The 13,317-nt window shown below is 42.3% G+C and overlaps 1 protein-coding gene across 1 annotated transcript in view; it reads right to left on the bottom strand.

Annotated features, from left to right (window-relative positions):
* Window positions 1–12,545, bottom strand: part of chd5 (chromodomain helicase DNA binding protein 5) — a 37,018-nt gene extending 24,473 nt beyond the window's left edge. Inside the window, exons 1-3 of the mRNA XM_039611845.1 lie at window positions 12,241–12,545; window positions 5,578–5,726; window positions 545–763 (exon numbers count right to left, since the gene is read on the bottom strand). Coding sequence (XP_039467779.1) covers window positions 545–763; window positions 5,578–5,726; window positions 12,241–12,307 — 435 coding nt within the window. The 5' untranslated portion in view covers window positions 12,308–12,545. The remainder of the gene's footprint in view (window positions 1–544; window positions 764–5,577; window positions 5,727–12,240) is intronic.
* Between the last annotated feature and the right edge of the window lie 772 nt (window positions 12,546–13,317).

The following is a 13,317-nucleotide window of genomic DNA, read 5'->3' as shown; positions in this document are numbered from 1 at the left end:
CACATCCAAAAAAAAGGATGTTTTCAAGGTTTCGGTATATTTTCAGACACTATTTCTTTCAAAGCAAGCCTATAATAATGATAACTATGCTAAAAAGTTAAACACCTTCCCTGACTTCATCTACCATTAGTCAATTGAGACTTAATATTAAACTTAGTCTTGGCATCATTACGTTTTTTCATTATCGTCAGATTATTGTATAAAGAAATGAATGGTCACTTATTTTGACAAATGTGATTTTTACACATGCATTACCCCCCGAACTTCTCTAGAGATTAGCTGACAAAGGTGAGAGAAATGCAAATGTCCGTTACAAACGGATCAGACTCTAAACGCTCTTTAACCTGCCGGTTCCCTCCATTTGCACATGTGAGAACAGCAGGTAATTGTCCAGCGAATTCACAGTCCAGCTCCCCGCACATTTCACCCAGGCAGCTCACTGACCTTAACCAAGTGGAGTTAAAGCATGGAAAACAGGGCTGGCCTTGTGCTGTGTGATAACAACTTTGGACAATTTCTGTCAGCATCATGAACATACACTTACTTTCATGTTACCATCATCATCATCATCATCGTCATCCTCTTCATCTCTCTTCTTCTTTCTGGGCTTTTTCTCTTTCTTCTCCTTAGGTTTCTTCTTCTTCTTCTTGGTGGGACCGTACATGCTGCTCTCACTTTCAGAGCCGATTTCCGGACGTTCCCGTTCCTCCTCCACCTCTGAAGTCTCTTCCAGGTCACTGTCAAGTCGTGCCTGAATTGCTCCCTGGAGGATTTTGAGAAGGTAAAAAAAACATTACATATACACCAACAACCAAATAACCAAGCCCAGCATATTGTTTAATTGTGCAAAGGTTAATATGTCACTCATTAAAATCTTTCTCAGTCTCAATCTGGCATCTTTACAGGCCGAAAGTATATTTTAGTATATTTGGATTTATATTTTTACTAAATGAAAATGTTGTCTAAGCTATTTCTTTGATGTAGTGTAGAGCTTCTGCCAAGCAGCTATTTTTATAAATGTAAACAAGTAGAATCTGGCTTTGAATCTCACTTCAGCTCTACCTAAGGGCGTGAGTGTGACTGACTAAAGCTGCCATCAAAGCCAGATTCCTGAGACACAACTAGATTCCAGGTTTGGATTTTACAAACAGCAGGACAAAAGAAATCTAGGCGCTATCTTCTGAGACCCAATTTATATCTAGTGATAAAAAGGTGGGGATAATTAAAATACTAAACTTGATAGAGCAAATAAGCATGACATTAATTTTGCCAGGGTGAGGGATTAGAGCTCCCACAGAGGCCACCCACTCTAAAAACATATGCTGTGAATGCACTTTAAAGCAGTTTAGATAAAAGCTTCTACTTGATGGCATTTGCATAAATTAAATTACATCACTCGAAAGTGTCGCTGCCTTGCTAATATGATAACTCTTCTGCCTGTGATGAAATATTTAAATTAGTACAAGCAAGCAGTGACTTGATGAAGAGTCAAGGCGGATGCATGGTCACCTTTTAAATGTGCTTTTACACGAAACGAAAACCCAGAAAAAGAGGTACCCAAGCCAATCAGAGCTCAGAGTTAATCTGTAGCCTGAGTTGCATCCTGCTGGTTTAATATGAGACATCTGGAAGGCTGTATGGATTTAACAGTTAACAGGTGTTGTTTGTGTGACCAAGAATGCTGCATATGAACAAATTCTAGCTAGTGGTTGCTCACGATAGTATGTGCGCATGAGTAAGCGAGAGGGGGAAAGTGTGTGCTGTTTCTCTCATCATGCACATGCCACCTAATTATTTGTGTGTTTGAATGTGGTAGGCCTGTGGAAGTATGCATATGCATTTCCATTTGTGCCCCTGTCTCTGACTGGGCACGTTCCTGTGAGAGAGCATTTTTGTGTGTTTGTGGACATGTTTTTCTTTTTTTTGAGCGTGTGTGTGTGTGTGTGTGTGTGTGGGTGCGCTCATTCTTTGTGAGTGCTTTCCTTTTTTTTAAAAAAAATCGCTATTTTTGTGAGAGTTCCTTTTCGCGCGTGTTTATGCATATGTAAAACATGACTGTATGTGTGAGTGAACTTGTGTGTGCACATGCAGTGGAGCAAAATTAGAGCACAGCAGCTTTGTGCTCTGCTCGCTGCCTGTTGCTCAGCAGGCCTGTGTGGCTCCATGGAGAGACTTGCAGGCGTTTCGCTCTGTAGCGCAGTGGAAAGGCTCACGTTGCCGCAGCGCCCGCCAACCCTACCAGCAGCCTGGCTGTGTTGCCATGGTGACCAAATTTGAGCAGTGTCTGGCTCTCTCTAACTCTCTCTCGTTCTCTCTCTCTCTCTCCTCCTCTTACTTTCTCTCCTTTACATCTCATAGCTCTCCTCTCTCACCCCTCCACCCCATTATTTTCTCTCTCACTCTATCTCTTAACTTCTCCCCCTTTCTCTTTCCTCTCTCACTCTTTCTTTCTATCCTGCCACTCACTCCCCCCACCCCCCCCCACACACACTCTATCACAGCAGCAGCCAATGGAACAGCGCCATCCAATCAGACACGTTTGCATAACGAGCTTGTTATGCAGAGGCCTGTGGTTGCAGAGCCAGTGCTCCAGCACCCGTCTAGACAAATCTCATTTATGCATAAGAAGAAGAAGGAGGGAGAGAGAGAGAGAGAGAGAGAGAGAAAGAAAGAAGGAGAGAGAGAGTAAATTGAAGATTGTGGATGGGGGATGGGGTGGAGATGGAGGAGCAAAAAGCAAAGAAGCAGAACCACTATTGAGAGCAACTGCAAAGACAAGGTGAAACTGTGCAACAGTCTCTTGGTGGCCCTGAGTTCAATGTTAAACACATATCATAAAAGCAAAGGACACAACAGCACAGCAGCAAAGATGGTGTCTGTTCTTTCAGAGGAAAGAAAATCAGATAAGTGCTGATAACCTAATCAAATTAGATGCTTTCCCATAATGGCTCTGCCTTAGGGAGATTGGAGCGGATGCCACAGAAAATATCAAATGAGCGAAGAAGTGGATGTTCAATAAAATGTAGTGCAACAGGAAAAAAAGGAAAACTGCTCTAAGAATTTATTTTATGGTTTCTAAACAACGGCCTCTCCTTTTCTCCAGAAATCAGAAACAGCTCTTTGTTGACTCACAATCCCAGAGAGGATATAGAAGTTATAAAAACAAGACAGAAGCTCATCTCAAACTGACTGTATTTCAGCGAAATGTGAATGCTACAAGAACCAGCTACATGGGGGGGTTTTATTGTGGCCAAAATGCAGCAGTTTCCTCTGCTGCTAAAATGAATTGTTTTTCATGAACCCAGAATTCACTGATTTAACAGATATTTTAAAAGCCCATTAAATATCCTGTCATACCTACACAGCTTCTTTGTTTAACTGCAGACTGAAGAAGACAAGCAAACGCAGCGCACCTCTCTGTGGCTATCATTACTCCCGCCAGTAGCTGTGAACTCAGACTGGGATGTGCTACTGACAGTCTCTGACCCCAATTGACTTTTGGCCCCTGTCTGACACCAGCCTTTGGGGAGTGACTGGAAGTGAATTACAGGAGCAATGGTTTCTCAATGGGAGGGGAAAAAAGACACAAATACAGCAAGGTGGGGAGCAAGAAAGCAAGACCGAAAGAAAGCAGCAGCATCATAATCAAAGCAAAGTGAGGTGATGCATGTGGGAGACAGGAGGAGAGGGAAGAAAAGGAGAATACAGAGCAGTGTCTGTAAGTTAGGGAAAGGAGAGTGTCACGGGGAGCCCCCCGCTTCATTAGCTCAGTGAGACCCAGAGCTTAGTGTTTACCACAAGCAGCCAAAGGGCCGAGTGGCAGCATGGCCAGCCAAACTCCTCACGGTACTCCTGGCATCTCCAGTCAGCGGAGGGGAACATCCTGGCTATGTCACTGACACGGTTACAGCTCGCCAACATGAGCGGGGAGATCACTGGGAATACAGCGAATTCCTGTAATTACTGAATAATAAATATTTCTTTTAGCCTCTGGGCTTTTGAAGAAATTTGAAGAAACAAAACTTTTCCAGAAGTTAAAGAGCTGACTTCACAAAAATGCAGACTTTATTTGTAGGATGGCCCTTCAAGCTGCAGATCATGAAGTAACGGTGGATCAAATGCATTGTTTTGTAGTGCAAACAGGGTCATTCATAGACTTATTAGCCCAAAGATAATCATCATCCGAATTTCAGCACTTTTAACCACAAGGTCACTGTATGAATAAAACTGGATCTCTAACCTAAAACTGCTTGTTTCAATACACTCTGCTTGTTTTTTCCCCACTATACCATTAGAAAGCTTATTTACACTTCTTTTGATGGATGCAAATTTGTAAAAAGAAAACTGTTTCTACATAAAATGGCTGAAAACTTGGTAAAAATATGTATTTTAACAACTCCAGAATGACGCACTGCATCTCAGTTTTTTTACTATATTTTTGGTGCTTTAAATACTACAAAATAAAATGTATTTTTCGCCATTATATTCAAGAGAAAGGAAACATGTCTAGAGCCAATATCTACAGAATTGGGCGGCTCATACAAATGAATAAATAGCACTAGAGGCCTGATGAAAAATATGCAAATTTGAGTTTGTGGCGAACCAACTCTTTAATAATAAATTGAAAATTAAATAATTAATAATTTATAAACAGTGTCTCCTCAGAAAATGGAACTCAAATAATATAAAGTACAGTACTGATGGTAGCATCCATCCATTTTCTTAAAATCTTGCCTAGAGTCTGACTAATGAGGGTACACTCTGCACAGGTAACCAGTCAATCACAGTGCTAACGCAGCAAAACAGATAATCACATACTCTTGCATGCCTATGACCCATTTAGAATCATCTATTGACCTAACAATCACTTTGATATGAGGAACCTGGCATACCTGAATGAAACCCATTCAAACACAGAAAGCGTGCAACCTCCACACAGATAAACCCTGAGCAGAGGGGTTGTAACCTCCTTGCTGTAAAGAAGCAAGCACTAACCACCACACTACTGTGCCACCTCTTAATGCTTACAATTTTTCATTATTCTCTGTCTCCTTTAGCCACAAAAAAGCAGCAGGCGTTCACCTCATAAGCTGGAATATTATCAACATCACGCTGGTGTTAATGCTCTGAGCCAATCAAAGCTCAATCCTGCTATCTAAATATTGGAAATTAGAGGCTAGAGGCGAAGGACTGTCAAAACCGCTCTGTCATAACTCTGACTCCCGCTACTGGATTGGCATGAACACATTGCCTCTGACCTACAGTCCCTGCCATCAGCACCAGCACCACAGGCACAAATCTACACTCTAAACTGTCGCTTGGAGCCCACAGCTTACACTGGCAGTAACAGTGACACTGCTGCCAACCTCCCCTAAGCCTGAGACAGTCCACTGCCTCTCATTTAGATTACAGAGGCAGTCCAGCAGCCAAAACACACCTTTGATCCAATTGCAGAGACATCAAAAGAGCGATGGTTTGAGAAATAGAGAATGCGGGATACGGCTACAGCCAAAATGCCTGCCAAGCTGTTATGTCCGAGGTCTGGACAGATGGTGCTGAATGTGAATTACGCCTTACCTCTTTTTTCCTCTTCTTAACTTTCGGCAGTTTTCCCTCCTTCATCTTTTTGGGCTTCTTCTTTTGTTGTTTGAGGGACTCGTCGTCAGAAAAGAAGCGGTCGAGAGGTGTGAGGGGAACTGTGTTGCGCTCACCTTCGTCATCCTCATCTGAACACGGAGGAAACGAGAATTATTTGCTTAGTACACTTAAACGACAGAGATAATTCAGCTTGCAATAAGACTAAACTGACAAATTCAGCCTGACTCGTACATTTTGCTGCCTCAATAAGTGGTTATTCAATTTTTTGATTTTGTTTTATCAAAGTGTGGATATGATTTTACTCTGAATTAAACACCTTTGGGTTTTAAACTTGGGCAGACAAAACAAGAGATGAAGACGCGAGCCCGGGTTCTGGGAAATCGAAATCGAAATTTCTGACATTTCAGACAAAATGGTTAATCAAAAAGATTAAAAATGAACAATAGATGTTACAAATATTCATTTGCTGCAGGCTCAGTCTACTGTGAAAGCTCACCACGATGAAAAGTCAGTTAGCCTCCTGTGAAAATAACAATGATGAATCAATGTCAGACCAACAGGAGCACTTGGCAAAATCAACCTCATAATCACACATCATTGAGTGTGCATCAACTTTACCCATCAAAACACAAATAAATGGAGTGCATGGCCTGCCGCTAAATGGGAACTCCCTAGAGGACCACTGAGGTATACTGAGCATATCTTCTGCCTTTAATGCTTGCTGGGACTAAAGGGACCTGCTGCTGGTTGTCAGCTGTACCGTCTCAAAGCTGCTGTGTAAACGTGCTGACTGCTGAGCACAGCAGACTTCACTGATGCCACAGTGGGTCACAGAGGAGTAAGTAAGGGAGAGCGACAGTCCCAAACAATACATCTCTGTAAAAAGTCACACAGAGAAAATATTGTACACACATGACGAAACTGTAGTGCCCCAAAAAGGTTTATTTGATCTCATTCTCCCAACTGTCTCGCTGTCTCTTCCAGTCTGTCTATCTGCATGTCTCCTGTCTCTCTGTGTCTCACGCAGACAGACTGGAGGGCATGAAATATGCAGCACATGTATCAGAGTCAATCAGCCAACACTAGCCCTGCAGTCTACCACTCCCCTGGGTAGCTGGAGTGAGAGATTGGGGAGGAGGGATTCCTGTGTAGTAGACACACAAACCTCACCAGCCACTTATCCTCTATTTAGCAAAGCTAGCAGGAGGTATTCCACGCGTACAAATACAGTACAGTGATTTCAAAGCCTTAATCAGAGGCAATGTCAAACTCATTGTGCTGCCCTGGCTTCCAGATGAATTGTGTCATCCCTTCTTCAACCCTAACTGGGGGTAACTTGTGCTTTTCTTGGCCAATATTATTATAGGAAAGGTGCTGACAGACATTTACTGCCTTGCTACTCATTCCTTCTTTCTTCTTCTCCCACAGACCTTTGTGTTTTTCTCCACTTTCTATTTTTCTAAATAAAGCCTTGAGTTTATGTATTCAGTAGCTCAAACGGGGAACTCTTTTATGTCTCAGATGCATGGTTAGCCACCTGCCAGGCAACTTATGACGGCAGCACGGCAAGCCTTACATCTCTCTCAGATGCACAGATGATGACATGGCTCAGGTGCAGATCGAGATGGCTTTGGATTACACAAAGCGTACAGTTCATATCTCTGTGCCCTTGGCTCTGCTTATTGTAAAATAAATCAATCCAACTTGACAGTGGTGATGCGGTGTTACTGATGTGGGGTTTAAATGGTTCGGTGATAAGCACCTAATTCACTTTGAGCAGACTGAGCTGAGTTCTTTTTAGCCATGCTGCTGCTGATGCTCAAGGCCTGACAATGTCAGCCTCTTGGTTGTTTAACCTCTATGGTTCAGACTAAAATTTCTCAATAATTAGAAAATGGACTGACGTGAAATTTGATACAGATGTTCAAGGTCCCCAGCGGATGAGCCCCACTTTGATGATATTTTCACTGAGTTCAGTATATGCAGTTTTAAATGAACTAGTTCAACAGGTTCAACTGGTTTATTGGAAAATTTGACACATACCACCGTGGCGCCATAAGACAGCTACTAATAATGATCCGTTCTTCTGCACTATAATCTAGTCGATTTTTTAATTTGCAGAAAAAATGGCAGTCATACATTATTTTACTGCTGTACCATTGTGCTTTGCGCGCTCATTACTGTAATTAATGATGGCACTAAACTATATATATATATGTTCTAAATATAAAATCTGCCAAACATCAGCCTGTAAGCGCTGTAACTGGGGCCATGTTAGCTTGCTGATGTTTCTTTAAAAGACGTGCTGATAACAGATCCTCAGAGAGTCAAATAAAATATTGAACACATGGGTTCTCAGTAATCATTTTTTGTTACACAGGAATGTGTCACAGCAATGCAGCTCCCTGAAACAGCTCTGTGTTTATCACCTGAATTGCCTTAAAATCTGAACCCTGACTAAAGTAAATGGCCTGTGAAGTCCCCGTGGGGAAAGCCATCAGGGGAGAGATATTCTTTCTGCTTGGTGACTGGACCAGGCAGTGCCAGGTGTTGGAAGTAGGGGAGGGTGCTCAGTCATGTGACACACCGAGGTCTGGCAACAGACTGTGTTAGGAAGACGACCAAAGCTCCAGTTGGCAAACAAGCCTTCTGTAAAATGTGGACGGATGGCACAGACACAGTTCTGACCTTCCTGCAAGGGCTTGGCCACCAGACTGACCCATTAGAAGGGAGATTCATGAACGAGTCCCAAGTGAGGAAGATAGAGTTTACTGGAAAGCACATTAGTCATTTCTCTGTTGGCCCCTGTGTGGAAATACCCACTTAATGCTGCCCAGCATTGCTTCCCACAATGCAGGGAAGACGAGGCCAAAGGGTTTCCTTTCTTCATCGATTAGGTACTTATGGCTCGGGCTTTAAATGCCTTCAGACAAAAGCATCCGTAGGCTATTATTAGAAAATGTTATCATCTAAGTGATGGAAGGATAAAGCCTAAATAGCATCATTAAATTGTAGTATATCTATTCTGAGGTCATAGCACATCCCATATAAACAGATAGGAAACAGATAAGAAATGATGTACCACTCATTTGCAAAAACATATTTAAAAGCATGTTTTTTTATGCTTAGGCTACATACACACGCATTAAGAAAAAAAACTGTGTCAACTTTCACAGTGAGGGATCCAAAAATAGCCCCTTTTCCAACTGGGGATAACATTTGTAGGCACACAAAAGCCCATGATAATCTTTCAATTTTATGGAAGAACAAAGCAATTAAAAGAGAAAACACAATGGAACAATCTGTGACAGTGTAAGTGCCCAGAGTGAAACAAAGGGACTTAGGACGCTACATGGCACAACAAATAAAGACTGTGATAGGATAGCATTTTGGGGTCTGAAGTCCGCACACAATGTGCTCCCACACTGTTGTGTTTTAATTGCACTGAAGTGTCTTCATGGTAGAAAACTCTGACCTGGATTTCTGACCTTGTCTATCACTTTGAAGCCTGCTGATGAGGTCATAAACTGTCTGGAAAGTGCTTCGTGTATCAGCAGCATAACAATTGATCCGCAGCATTTTGTTGTGATGAGTGAGTGATATGACAAATTAAAGGAAAGTTATTCCAATAAAACAGTCATATTTTCGGACTAGGAAGAATGACTCCCTTTTGTGAACAATTTCATGATGACAAAACCAATATGGACCACTGTGTCGGAGTTTCACTAGATTTACCCTCAAGTAGGTACATTGTGCGTCATCACAGAGGATCACACTGGTATTTATTATATTACAAGAAATTTTTTTTGAAGCCAGAAACACATGACTACAAAAATCCTATCAAAGCATATTTAAGCAATTTAAACACATTCTTCATTTTTTAGACTTAATTAATACTGACATATATTCACTCACCTGCCATATTCAGCTGCAGCCTTCCTTTCTTATACATGTTTAACAAACTAATGCGTTACTGAGGACACACATCAGTGCCTGTATTCTGCCTCTAAATATGGATGGCAGTCACAGATGTTGCTCTAACTCCCCCTCTGACTCTCCGTTCTCTTTGTCTGTCTCGTTTTTCACTTGCTTACTGCTAAGATGCACATAAACGCACAGAAAAACTAGCAAGTACAAATTACCCTTGTCAAAAAATATGTATATAAACAAAAGAAATGTGTGTTTAATGCAAAGGATTTTCTCAAATAATGCAGATATCACAATACTCAGACCTTGTGTTAAACGCAGAGGTAATTTTTGAATACTGTGGCGTAAATTACCTTTTTCTGTCTAAGAAATGGTAACCAGTGGTACCCTTGAATTTAGTAATTGTATGCATGCTACCTCATTTTTTGTGACAGCACTTCAAAGCCTCAGATGTTCAAGAGCTTTATAACACACATGCGAAATGAGCAAGGATTGTAATTTGGCAACTCAGTACTGTGACAACTGCTCACAATTAAACCACCGAAGTAGTGTCCCAGTAAATGGCTTTTCGTCACTCTGTAACGAGCAATACCTAATACCAATGCAACAGACACACCAGCAAGATATTTAATAAATAAAACGTCTTGTGCCTTCTTTCACATGTATTCTATATTCCGCATCACTGCATTATTTGAGCAACACTTAAGACGAGGAGGGCCTGCTGCTGGAGAAAACATTGCATTGGATTTTAGAAGCTTCATTTCATGCTGAATCTACACTGACCGGCCAATAAAAAGCAGTCACACACTCACATATTTCATTTGAGCACCTTGAGCTTTGATCATGGCCAGCATTCATCAAGGCATCATTTCAATAAGCTTATGCAATGTCACAACACCTATTTCCACCTAGAGCTGTGTTACTTTCATGCCTTGTATTGGCGATGGGCTTGACAGTCTGCTAAAATCTTCTCTAGCAAATCCCAAAGATTCTTAGAGGGGTTAAAGTCTGTACTCTGCGGTGGCCAGTCCCTGTTGGAAAATGATGTCTCGTGCTCATTGAATCGCTCTTTCAGTTTTAACCCAATGAATCCTGGTACTGTCATCCAGGAAAATGTCTTTGTTATCAGGGAAGAACAAAAACCACTGATGGAAAAACCTGGTCATTCAGTATATTGAGGGAGTCAGCTGACCTCATTTTTGGGGGGTGATTTGACTTCACTGAAACTAGCTCTCTGATCCAAAGCAGGGCTCTTACTTTCCGACCTTTCTGACTTTTGTTTTTGGCTTTGGAGTGTATTTTACAACCACAAACATTTTCCACATGGTAATGTGAAAGTGAAGCAGAGGGCAAAGCAGGATCTTTTAAATCTTGCCCTTGACATCAACCATCTGATGTTTGGAGCAAGCTATAAGAACTTTAAAATAAAAGGAACTTCATTGGCTGCACGGGACAATCTTATGTCTGGATTCAGCTCAGCAGGCTGCAACAAGAGGGCACTTCATCACCTGAGCTGCTGCATCACTAGATCAAGAAACCAATCATTAGCAGTTCAGAACTGGGTTTGTGTTACGCAGATGAAGATTCTGATGCCTGCTCCTTGGTGTACATTATGGACCACACAGTTAGCAATTTGAGTAAATGTCACAAGTAAGCACAGCCATGCCTGCCAAAAAAACTAAGACTGGGATTCCCCTGTGCCCTAGGATTGACACCTGCCAGAAAGCCTAACAAACTTACCAGCCAAAAGAAAACAAAATGGCCCAAATTTGGCAAGTATCTTCTTGTGCATGGTCATTAATTAGGGAATCTTAAAACCCCCTGTGACTTGATTTGATCTTGACCATTTTTTTTAAAAAAGGGAGGAAACTGTAAGAGCACTGAAAGCTGGTTCACTGCCAGAGTTGATGACATGTTCATTTTTCAGCCTGGAGAATGTTATTGCACAGGTTCTCTTGTATGAAGTTGCCATGTGAAATGAATTAGCAGCACGCAGAGAATGTGGGTTAGAGTTAATTCCAGTTCGCGCACGACCCAGAGCTGAAGGGCTGCCGGTGACCTAACCGGTGTCATCAGCGCGCAAGGCAAAGGAGCACACTTGATAAGCTCTGTTTACTGTAGCCCACACGTGGCTTTCACACCTCTGCGGCCATGCAGTGGGAGAAAAAAGAATTAAAGTTGAAACAGCTTCCTAATCACGAGCGCTAACGGCAGCGCATCATCCACAAAATGAACACGCACATTGTCACCGGAGCCCCCCTTCTTTTTTTCCACAAAAGAGCACATCCACGAGCTAAAAAGGGACAGAAAATCGCCAATGCACACACTGACACGGAAACGAGCAAAGTACGGGTTTTTTTTAACAGCTCTCTGAACAAAACTTGTGTTTGGACTCAAAGCCATTCACTTGTACACGCATGCAGCCTGTGAAAGAAAAGGCAGCCCACAGAAACCATGCAGCAGCGTTTCCATCGTGCCCCCAAATCAGGATGAATGTGAGGACAGCTGTGGGGGGGAGAGATTAAAAAAAAACTACAACCCTTTGCCACCTTTAAGACTGTAGGTCGTCCAAAAAAATAATAGCATGACTCTGCTTATTGCACCCCACCCCTCCTCTCCGGTCTCAGGAACGCAGGACAAGCCCTTTTCCCCGCATTCAAGGCGTAGCGGCGCAAAATTATCTGAAGGACACCCCGCCTCTCCCCTTTCCCTCACCTGGTATATCGTCTTCAAAATCCATGTCGTCTTGTCCCTCGTCTTCATTGCTCAGCGACCCCGGCATCTTTATCTCATAGCCCCCAAACCCCTTTTAGGCTGGGAATACTGAAAGTTAACCCTCCAGACGCCGCAGCACAGTCTCTTTCTTCACCCAAAAAGAATAGTATTCGTCGCTGTGAAAAATGTAAGATTTTTTTTATTTCTGTGCAACGAACATGGGGCTTTCTCTCCAAGAGTAAAATAAAAAAAATAATTTTTAAAAAAATATATATATTTTCCAATGATCTCTATCCAGGTCTTCCAGTCTGAAAAATAAGAAAGACAAAAATGGAACACACATGCCCAGATTGTGACGTCTGGTCTGTTGCCATGACGATGCATCCCATAATTTCACCCACAACTAGTTAGTCATACTCTCCTAGTTACCACTTCAACTAGTAGCGTGCAAAAAAATGCACATCGTGCGCCGTGTGCTGCTAATAGACGGATGCACTCCCCGCGCCTGTCCATTTCCTTTTGGAAGTCCGGAGAATTGAGACAGAAACTTCTCCCACTTTCTCGCACAGCTGCTGCTCTATTCACTCACAAGCTCCACTTCAAAGTGTGTCTGCAGGTGGAAACACAGCACTGCTTTCTATTTTGAAGCCAAACCGTTTGTGTAAACGGACGCTTTGGTTGATTTAGACGTCAATTAAGGCATAAAACCCCCAACTAACAACCACCTGACTCGATTTCATCTTGCAAGCGTCCACACTGTCCTGACAAAACACACAAGTGCAGGCTGATGACTGCAAGCTGTGAGGAGTCCTGACTGCCAGTGGTCTAACTGTTGTCAAGGTTACCACAGCTGTATCACAGGATGCCCCACAGAGAGCTGAGCAGAGGAAGTATCAGCTTCAGCGTCACTTTATCTTTTATCAAAATATACAAATGAAAGGCTGAGAGTCCCAGCTCATCCCACATGCTGCAGGACTTTAGGAGGGATGGGGGCAATCACACAATGCAAATAAACCTTTTTATAACCAGATGACTAAAAAAAACACCATCCCACATCAGAATAAAGAACCAGAAAAT

This window comes from Oreochromis aureus, linkage group 5 (assembly GCF_013358895.1).
Source record: "Oreochromis aureus strain Israel breed Guangdong linkage group 5, ZZ_aureus, whole genome shotgun sequence".
Lineage (NCBI taxonomy): Eukaryota > Metazoa > Chordata > Actinopteri > Cichliformes > Cichlidae > Oreochromis > Oreochromis aureus.
The sequence above is the reverse complement of the archived record's forward strand: the minus strand, read 5'-3'. Positions and strand labels throughout refer to the sequence as shown.